Genomic DNA, 10,746 nt, shown 5'->3' with positions numbered 1-10,746 from the left:
AAATATTCTCTGGTATGAACAGTAGAAATCTCTGGAAAAAACAGTAAGATTCTTTAGCATGAATAGTGAATATTCTCTGTAGTTTGTATTTTTGTAACCAGAGAATATATTCTCTGAGAAGTTTCAATTATGTAATAATGTAAGGAATTGAATTTCCTGTTTCAAATTATGTTAATAGACAATAGCCCTCTATAAAAGGCTATCAGATTTAGAATGAAAGGCACGATTGGAAATACCCATTTTAGAGATCAAAACTCGTTTCTCTAAATTTTATTTTAAGTTTTCAAAAATCTATGTTTTTAATTATTTTCCTTTCAAAAATTTAATCAAACAATCTTTCAAATTTTAATTTCAAATTACAAAATACGATTCTGACTATCACATTACAAATTTCATCCTCAAATTCTCGGGACAATCTGGTACCAGAGCCAATTTTCATATTTCAAAATTTTAATAATTTACTAGAATTTTTTATTTTTATAATATTTATAATTTTTAAAAGTTCATATGGATTTTCATATTTTTTAAATATTTAAAATTTTGATATTTTGAAAATTTTCTATTTTTATTTTTAAATTTTTTAATAATTTTATGAAAAAATATTAAATTAAATCGAAATGATCACTTGTCACTATTTGATTGACTCGCTAATTTATTTTAACTGTCAATGTAGTTAATGAAAACAACTATTAATAATTAATTATTTTAATTAACTAAAAGGACTTAACTGGATGTAAATTTAATATAAGAGATTAATTAATTTTTTACATATAAGTTTTTTATTAAATGATAAATAGAAAAGCTTAGTTTTTATAGCAACGAATTATAAGCAGTGACCGTTGTGAAATAACAAACACCAGATACTTTTTACTAATTAATTTTCTCACACAAATCCCGTCAAACATCAGATCCACAAAGCTGCCACTCCCACATACTTGCACTCATTTTAGAGTTAAACCGCGAAACCGCAAATGGCGAGCATGGCCGCATTGGGTGCTTTCAGGTCGCCTGCTTCGTCGTCGTCCAATGCTTCTTTCGTTTCTCGGAGCCGTCTATCCACTGCTCCTCGGACCTTGTCCTTTTCGGCTTCTTCTTTGTCCGGCGACCATGTTGTTTCTAGAACCATTACCGGTTCCCGCCAAAAGGAACGTACTACATTGATCGTTTCGCCGAAGGCCGTTTCGGATTCCAAGAACTCGCAGACATGTCTTGAACCCGACGTTAGTCGAGTAAGTTTCCATTTATCTTTGTGTGATTCTGATGAAATATTGTTCTAATGCCAAAGCATTTGCTGATGACACTTTGATTGGTTTTGGCAGAGTGTTTTGGGGATTATATTAGGAGGTGGAGCAGGGACAAGGCTTTACCCGCTAACAAAGAAGAGAGCAAAGCCGGCTGTTCCATTAGGAGGAAATTATAGGCTAATTGATATTCCCGTTAGCAATTGCTTGAACAGTAATGTGTCCAAAATCTACGTTCTGACTCAATTCAATTCCGCTTCTCTCAATCGCCATATTTCCCGCGCATATGCTAGTAACATGGGTGGTTACAAGAACGAAGGGTTCGTTGAAGTTCTTGCTGCTCAGCAAAGTCCCGAGAACCCAAATTGGTTCCAGGTTTGCGATGCTACTAAACTGGATTAAATTGTTTACGGATTATGATTATGATTTTTCTTTTAAAAAGATTGTGTTTTGACTTTGATTATGGACAGGGGACTGCAGATGCTGTGAGGCAGTACTTGTGGTTGTTTGAGGAACATAATGTTCTGGAGTTCTTGGTTCTTGCTGGGGACCATTTATATAGAATGAATTATGAAAGTTTTATTCAGGCTCATAGGGAGACTGCTGCTGACATTACGGTGGCTGCATTGCCTATGGATGAAAAACGGGCTGCTTCCTTTGGTCTGATGAAGATTGATGACGAAGGCCGTATAATTGAATTTGCTGAGAAACCCAAAGGGGACCAACTCAAAGCTTTGCAGGTAGGATCCTCCTGACCATGAGATTTTCTTACATGAACGTCATTGTTTCTGGTTCTAGTTTTGATGGTGTTGTTTTAGGTTGACACCACAATTTTAGGTCTTGATGACGAGAGAGCAAAAGAAATGCCTTACATTGCTAGTATGGGCATATATGTTGTCAGTAAAAAGGCGATGTTGGACCTTCTTTCGAAGAAGTTTCCTGGTGCCAATGATTTTGGAAGTGAAGTCATTCCAGGTGCTACTTCCATTGGGATGAGGGTAAGTACTCTTTTCTGCATTCCTCCATCTGAATGGACTTCACCATTACCAAACTGAATTAGTAATGGAGATGATCTCAAAACATAGATCCTAGTAGCTTATTTATTTCCTTTTCAATATCTGAGGCACCCAGTTCTGTTTCTTTTTTCATGGAAAGCTATGCTCTTCTTTAAACATGATATTTTGGAATTCATTTATTCGTCAAGTTAGTTCTCAGCACTAGCATTTGCAACAAGAAGTTGAACAATGTGGAGATTGGATCCTGCCCTGTCTTTGTCTAGTAACAAACAGTTTCAAACAAGGTTATGTCCAGGATATACATTCATGTCGAGGGCATACCTTAGAATAATTTTGTCATGTATGCTAGAATGAAGCTCCAGTAATAGAATTTGATTCATGATGGAGTTTGTTTATGTTCCCATGTTGAAATTTTTGCTTCACATAACTGAGAAAAACTAATTCTGGAAGTCTAATTGCCTGTTATGCGTAGGTGCAAGCTTACTTGTATGATGGCTATTGGGAAGACATTGGTACAATAGAGGCATTTTACAATGCAAATCTGGGAATTACCAAAAAGCCAGTGCCGGATTTTAGGTAGTTCTGATTCCTCACTGGATTATCATTTTACAATCATGATGGATCAACTTAATTAATTACTTTTATTTTTTTGGACTTTCTCCCCAGCTTCTATGACCGTTCATCTCCAATCTACACCCAGCCTCGCTATTTGCCTCCATCCAAAATGCTTAATGCTAATGTTACAGATAGTGTTGTTGGTGAGGGTTGTGTTATTAAGGTTAGTTCCTTGGGGGTATTGCTTTGAAATGTTTACTGGCTACTTGGAAATTAGATTACTTAGGAGTTTATCCTCGGGGCTTTTTGCTGATTGCAGAACTGTAGAATTCACCATTCTGTTGTTGGTCTCCGATCTTGCATTTCTGAGGGTGCAATCATAGAAGATACCTTACTAATGGGAGCAGATTATTATGAGGTAGCTCAACCTGAGAGTTCTTAGCTTTCTTTTCTATTGTTTTACCGACATATATCATTTTGTATCCATAATAATCTCTATTTCCTCATTACCATCCTCCAGACAGAGGCTGACAGAAAGTTTCTGGCTGCAAAGGGCAGTGTTCCAATTGGTATCGGAAAGAATTCGCACATCAAGAGAGCCATCATTGACAAGAATGCTCGGATAGGCGATGATGTGAAGGTTAAGTCTTTATTTTATCTATTAAATTGCTTTTTATTTTGAATGATCTGACTCTGAACTGGTAACTAAACGCTTTTCCTTGGAAAAAGAGAAGAGTTTCAGTGTATCATTTGGTAAAATATCACATTGGTGCTGCCTCCTCTGCATGTAGCTTGAGGAATAAGAAATATTCTTTTATCAAGTTTATTATTGCTTGTTACCTTTGTGGATGGTTGAATCTGAAGGCAGTGGTACATGAAAGTGCTGACAGTATAAGATTTAAAAAAGAAAAAGTTTTAGTGCATTAATCACTGTCTCACAAATTTGGAACTATTTAACTTCTTATCCCATCTAATATCAAATCCATGTTTATTTAAATGAATGTGGCAATTTCAGATCATTAACAACGACAATGTGCAAGAAGCTGCAAAGGAAACGGATGGATATTTCATTAAGAGTGGGATTGTGACGATAGTGAAGGATGCCTTGATTCCCAGTGGAACTGTAATTTGAACAAGTAGAGGTACTGTTCCCTTGTTATTCCTGGGAAAGTTTTGCAATAGCAATTTTTTCCAACAGTTTAATGACTTTGCTCCAGATGGTACATATTACCTGAGAACCAATGCTGTAAAGGTCATTTTCAGTTTAAATAATACTTTTTTTGTCTGCAATTTTTTATGTTTTCAAGGGATATTGGTTGCTTAGATAAACGCACTACCTTCCAAATTGTGATGAGTCATAATTTTTTACCATTTGGAGTAATTACTTTATGTGTTCATTATTTTATTTTTACTGTTTTTTTTTAATTACAACTCAAAATTACATAAACGAAACCAAAGCTTACTTAAGTGTTAGGGATTAAAGAGCAATAAATCTATTCACTCAATCTCAATATATTGACTAATCACTTTAATTGTAAATCTAACAACACTCCTCCTATTCAATTTTATAATTTTTCAGAACAGGGCTTCTCACCAAATCATACATATAGGAAAATTCAGTTTCAATGATAGGTTACATAGCTAGCACATGTATCTTTAATTATAACTACTTTTATTATTTATTAAAATAGTTAGGTCAACAAAATTTTCGAAATATTATATTTGATATTTACATTTAATTTTTTTATTTTTGCAATGTAATTAATTTAATCTAATTTAGGGTAAACTACATTTATGGTCACTCTAAGATATAGTCAATTACATTCATGATTATTCTAAAATGGTAAAAGGAAAAATATTCTCAATCAAGAATCCCTTAAAAGAAAACTAAAATTTTTATGATAGTGATTAGTTCACACAATTATTTTATTTATAGTGATTAAATTGAGAAAAAATTAAAGTAACTAAAATAGAATAAACCATATTTTAGAGTGATTATGGGCAGAGGCGAATTTAAGGGACTAGCAGGCCCCCAAAATAAAAATTTGTCATTTAGCCCTTTAATTTTTTTTTTTAAAAATTTAAATTAGTAAAGGTAAAATTTTACTTTAGTCCCCCTAAAATTATAAAATTCGATTTAATCCTTTAAAAATTATAAAGATATAGACTATAAAAAATTAAAATTTCATTCAACCCTTAAAAAATTGTTCTAGCTTTGCCTCTTACAATGGGTGTAGTCAGGGGCGAAGCCAAGGGGCTAATCCTTTACAAATTATAAAGATATAAACTATAAAAAATTAAAATTTCATCCGCCCCTAAAAAATTTTCTGCCTTCACCTCTGAGTGTAGTGTACCCAAAAAATTAATATTGCATGGTGAAATACTTTTCAAATAATTTACTATAACTCAAATTAACATAAGTTAGGAAAACCTAATAGTTTAATATATATTTAACACAATTTGTATAAATATTTCCATAAATACGTGAATATATATTTTATCATTATAAAATATTTCCTTGAATATGTTAATTGCCAACAATGTGTTGTGACTAAATATTCTATTTACCTTTAAATAACATTTGCTTAAAAGAAACTAATTGTAGTAATCGTGAAAATAATAATGCAAATTTTCTTTTTGAGTTATTTTTGTTTCAAAATTTTAATAATTTTATTTCTATTTCAAATTTTAATTTATTCCTATTAACATGGTAATTTTTAATGTTTTGTGTAATTTTGTACATTTTTTTCTCATTAATTTTAGAATGGAAGGAAACTAAATTTAAATCAAACCAATTGAATTTAAAGACTAGGATAAAAGTGAATATCTTTTAGGAAAAGGTTGTTAGTAGAAATCGTTAAAAAAAAATTACAAACACTTCTCCTTCACACCCGCTGACAGGCCCCGTCAAGATTTTTTGGGCACACACAATAAATAGAAGGTTTTCGGTCAAAAGTGTATTAAACAATGAAAAAAGACACATGGAACACACAAGATGATAAGTGGAAAGCTGTTTGGAAATATTAGGGACCTCATCGCGTTCGATTCTTTCTATGGTTGGCTCGCAAACAAAGATTGCTTGCTAACTTAGAACGCGTACGAAGGGGTGTTGGACAAAATATGTCATGTCCAGTCTGCCATCATGAATCAGAAGATAATTTGCATGTCCTTAAGGGCTACCCAGTTGCTAAAGAAGTTTGGAACTACTTTGTACAAAGGACTCATCATGCACAATTTTTCTCAGGAAGCCTCTCAGAATGAATTAGGACAAATTTGGGGAATTCAGGATGGAGATTGTGGAATGGGGTTCCATGGTCAACTCTCTTTAGGTTGCTAGCATAGCGGATATAGAAGAATAGAAATCTATTTGTCTCTTAAGGTCTTTTCTGAAACATTTTAGAAACCATTAAAATTTCCTTATGTTGGGTAACACAATATAACTTAACACAAAGCTAAGATCAAATTAGCAAGAGTAACTTAAGTTATGAGCGTAATAAGATTGATGAATGATTATATTAGGGAATTAAATTAGTTAATTTTTCTTTCTGAGAAAAAAAAAAGTGAATATATTGGACTTCTGATGCAAGTGGATTAAATAACTTAATGATTTAATTTTTCAAAATTAAGTTTAGGAGTGGCACCTATCTATTATTTAAAGCCAAAAAAACAATATACTAAGGGTTCTTTCAAATGATGAAGGTAGACAGGAGAAAGAAATTAAAGAAAAGGATTTACGCTTTTTTTAAAGAAAAGTTTATTTTAGATTTAAAGGTTACATGGAGGGAAATTCCAACATAAATCCTTCCTAGTTTTATATTTATTTAAAAAGTCCTTCTGCATATTTAAATAATTGAATTAGTCAAAATTAATCCTTAATATTTTTTTGTTTTTTAAATGGTTTTTTTCAAACTTTTAAATGGTTTTTTCAAACTACAATTTAATTTGGAATCCAAAATATTATTTTAATTAATTTTTTAATATTTCATAGTAAAAATTAACTGATATAATATCTTCCAAATTATCATATATATATATATATATATATATATATATATATATACACATTTCTAAAATAATATGTTCAGTTTATAAAATAATATGCTATAATATCCTTCCAACTTTTTTTTGACAAACTATTAATATTCTACTAATTATACATTTATATTATTATATTTTTAATTTCTCAATCATAACATTTTTAAAAGGTTATAATTTTTAATAAATATATAATATATTAATTAATATATACAACTAATTAAACTCGTCCATTACACGTGCCTATCATTTTTTCTAACTTTGTAAGATAAGTTGTAATACCCCAAAATTCTTCAATTTGTCATATAATAATTTTTCAAAGATTCTATCCATAGTCATGTGTGATATCATTCTCTAATTCTATTTGAAATTGAGCATTAGAGGTGTCGTGAGTTAGTCTGCAATTCATTTTTTAAAATTTGGATTTGATATGTAATAACTCGATTTTTAATGGAGTTGAAAAATATGATTTCAGAATTTCATTTCTGTAAACAGTAAACTAAGTTCGTAAATATAAAATAAGAATATTTACAACTCGATTTTCAATGGTGTTGAAAAATATGATTTCGAACCTCATTTCCATAAAATATAAACTAAGCCCATAAATATAAAATAGAAATATTTACGGAGTTGATATAAAAATATAATAAAGTTTGATTGAGCAATATAACCGAGAAAATGATTAATTAAAACTCAGGAACTAAATTGTAAAAGTCCAGTTGCTATTGAATTTTAATTTTAAAAAAGTTTAAGGGCCTAGAAAACAATTATCCAAAGAATTAAAATTGTTATTTAACCATTATTCAATATGAATTAGTGGATGTTGATGATGAATTCCATTAATATTAAATTATGTTTAAATTAAATTTAATAATGTTTTAATTAGTTAATTAAGTAAGGTTAATTAAACTAAACCAAAGTTAGTCTAAGTATAAATATTTAGTGGGATGAAAGATGAATCATCATCTTCTTCATCCATGTTTGGTCGTCCCATCTTAGAAAGAAAAGAAGAAAATATTTCATTTGTTTCAACATTCAACCACCAAATTTTACTAGGTAACAAAACTAAATTCATGGAATTTTTATAGATTTATGATCATGGGAGCTTAATTTAGCTAGCTCATGCTTTAATTTGTTCAATCATTAAGCTCTTAGCAAGTTACCATTAGAGAGAAATTGATGAATTAGGCTTCAATTTGATAGTTAATAAGCTTAGATTGAAAAAAGGACTAAAAAGTAAAACTAGTTAAGTTTGTTAAATAACTTTGTAACATTAGTGACTAAATTGGATAAATTGAAAATCTGTCAAGAAATTATGTTATGAATAGAAAGTATAGTGTCTCTAATGAAAGAATGCGAAATCAAATTTTGATCCAATGCTAGATATTGAAAAACATGCATATCCTGAGTATAGAGACTAAATTGAATAAAATGCAAAATATGAGTAGCTATGTATTTGAATGTCAATTTGATGAAATCTAATATCATTTTGTCTATTGTATTATCGAATAAAGCTATAGACGATGTCAGGCCATTGCGAAAGAAAGGAGAAGCGAGAGTCATTGTCGAATGATAAGAGAAATTTGGTTTGTACTTTTATGATTTGAGATCATTGAATATATATATCTCTATATATGCTGAGTGCATGATTTATTATCAGGGTAAGCTTATAATGTCATATAAACTAATTCGTATTGTTTGATATTGAATATTGAGAAATTGAACTAAATTGAATATAATAGAAATAAGTATGATATAATTGATTGTGATTCATGTGATGAATTGAGTAAATATGAAATGGTGATATATGATCTATGATATAGTTGATGATGGAATTTGGTATAGAATTATGATTTTGAATATGAATTGATATGTAATTAGACATTGAATACCCTATTAACTATTCAGGTAGAGTCGGATATAGTTGGTGTCACGCCCCGTTTTCTTTTAGTTATTTTTATCATTTGAATGAGATGGAGTTCTAGCCTAGTGGTTAAGAACAAGCTTAGTTATCCTTGAGACATAAGTTCAAGTCCCCCTTTTAGAATTTTTATTTAAATTCGACACATCCCTTTGGTCAAAACCTTTTGTCGCCCAAAAATGTTGCCATACACTCAAGATTCTTTCCTCCATTTTCTTCTTCCTTCCTTCCTTATTTACTCATCTTTTCACTCTTTTTGTTCCCTCCCTTTCCTTTCTTTTCCCTTGTTTCCCTCATTTCCTTTTCCTCTCATTTGATTTGTTTGTACCGCCCCTATCACCAAAGAACCATTATTCTTCATTATTCTAATCTTTTCTCTCCTCTTTCCTTTTTTCTCTTTTCCACCACCTTATACCACCATATTTTTTTTGTCACCACTCTAACCACCAATTGTCAATGTTGCACCACCACATAACCACCCTTCCTTATTTTCCCTTTTTGCCGCCACCATCGCCGCCATCGTCACCACCTATTTTTCTCCTATTATTCTCCTTTTTTATTTTCTTTTGGTTGTAATCAAATCTCCTTTACTCTTCTTTCTATTTCTTTTTCAATTGGATATGTTACATTTCTACTCATCTTTTCTTTATTTATATTTTTGTTTCTCTATAATCGTTCTTCCTCCATCTATTCAAGTTTTTCGTTGAACTGTAATTTCTGATCTAATCGGTAAATCATATGTGATGATTAGCATAATCTAAACACAATTCTTTCTTTTCTTTGTAAGGCCAAAACTTATATATATTTATCTTATATATATTATGTTTTCAATAAAGGTTTCAATCCAGAACGCTTGGAGTTACATTAGCGTAAAAATATTATTGGATCTCCATTTGAAAGAGTGATAGAGTAAGTGATTCTCATTCAATTTAATGAAAGGATTTTAATGGATTGTATAGCCGAAATTGACACATGTATGTTTTTGGTGTATGTACCATTATGCTATAATCAGATCGAGATGAGATCTGGTTAGATCTGAAGCGTAGGAGTGTGAAGGAGTGGATCTAGTATTGTGGGACTTTCATTCAAGGTGTGAGTTCTAACCAATTTAAAATTGTGGTTGATTTGTTCATAAGTATTATATGTGATTAATTAATAATATTCTTGTAATGACCCAAAATTCATGGGCATCAAAAAAGTACATTTTCGGGTGTCTGTCTTAGCGAAATGGGTTCGTAAATATTTTTTAGGAATATTTTTGAGTCTAGTTGTATGTTTAAATATGCTTTAATTAAGTGAATTTAGCCTAATTAAGAGAAATTAGGAAAAAAGATTAAATTGAATAAGGAGTAAAAGTTGAATTATAAATTAATAAAAAGTAAAAAGGCTAAAATGACAAATAAACCATTTAGCATAAGTTATATTGCAAACATGTTAAAATCTAAGATATTTTAGATTTTAATCATGTAAATATATATAATTTAATTATAAAATATATTATTAAATTAATTAATTATAAATATCATATTATGAATTAAATTAAATTAAAGCCGAGTGTATGATGATAAAAATATACAAATGTAATAATAGTATGTATACATTTGTAAGGTATTTATTTAATTACTTTTTATTTAAGTAAATAGATATTTATTATTTATCATTATTATTATTATTATTCTATCAAATTATGATTATTATTATTAAAAATAAATTAAAATAAAGACAAATGTATGGTGATTAAATTATACAAGTGTAATGCATATATTTATACATTTGTAATATATTTATTTAATTAATTTTTATTTAAGTCAAAAGATTTTATTATATTAAAATATTAAATTATATAAAATAAATAAAATAAGGAAAATTGGATGGTGATGATAATAGGCAAGTGTAAAATATATGTGTGTCCAATTGTAATATATATATATATATTTGTTATTAAATAATATATTTATTATTATTATTATTATTATTA

The 10,746-nt window shown here is 29.6% G+C and overlaps 1 protein-coding gene across 1 annotated transcript; it reads left to right on the top strand.

Annotated features, from left to right (window-relative positions):
* The first annotated feature begins 849 nt into the window (after positions 1 to 849).
* On the top strand, positions 850 to 4,113 carry LOC108486350 (glucose-1-phosphate adenylyltransferase small subunit 2, chloroplastic-like). Its single transcript, XM_017790376.2, has 9 exons — positions 850 to 1,229; positions 1,320 to 1,616; positions 1,712 to 1,981; positions 2,060 to 2,239; positions 2,730 to 2,833; positions 2,924 to 3,035; positions 3,132 to 3,230; positions 3,333 to 3,452; positions 3,828 to 4,113. The coding sequence occupies exons 1-9, from the start codon at positions 972 to 974 to the stop codon at positions 3,942 to 3,944; spliced, it is 1,557 nt and encodes a 518-aa protein (XP_017645865.1). The 5' UTR covers positions 850 to 971; the 3' UTR covers positions 3,945 to 4,113.
* Positions 4,114 to 10,746: the final 6,633 nt, after the last annotated feature.

Source organism: Gossypium arboreum, chromosome 7 (assembly GCF_025698485.1).
Source record: "Gossypium arboreum isolate Shixiya-1 chromosome 7, ASM2569848v2, whole genome shotgun sequence".
NCBI classification, from domain to species: Eukaryota; Viridiplantae; Streptophyta; class Magnoliopsida; order Malvales; family Malvaceae; genus Gossypium; species Gossypium arboreum.
This window is presented reverse-complemented; position numbering and strand designations above follow the sequence as displayed.

Excerpts from the sequence above, each read along its gene's own strand:
- LOC108486350 (XM_017790376.2), top strand. The coding sequence starts at position 972 with ATGGCGAGCATGGCCGCATTGGGTGCTTTCAGGTCGCCTGCTTCGTCG. Across the intron at positions 1,230-1,319 it reads TTGAACCCGACGTTAGTCGA|AGTGTTTTGGGGATTATATT; the intron begins GTAAGTTTCCAT and ends TGGTTTTGGCAG. Across the intron at positions 2,834-2,923 it reads AAGCCAGTGCCGGATTTTAG|CTTCTATGACCGTTCATCTC; the intron begins GTAGTTCTGATT and ends CTTTCTCCCCAG.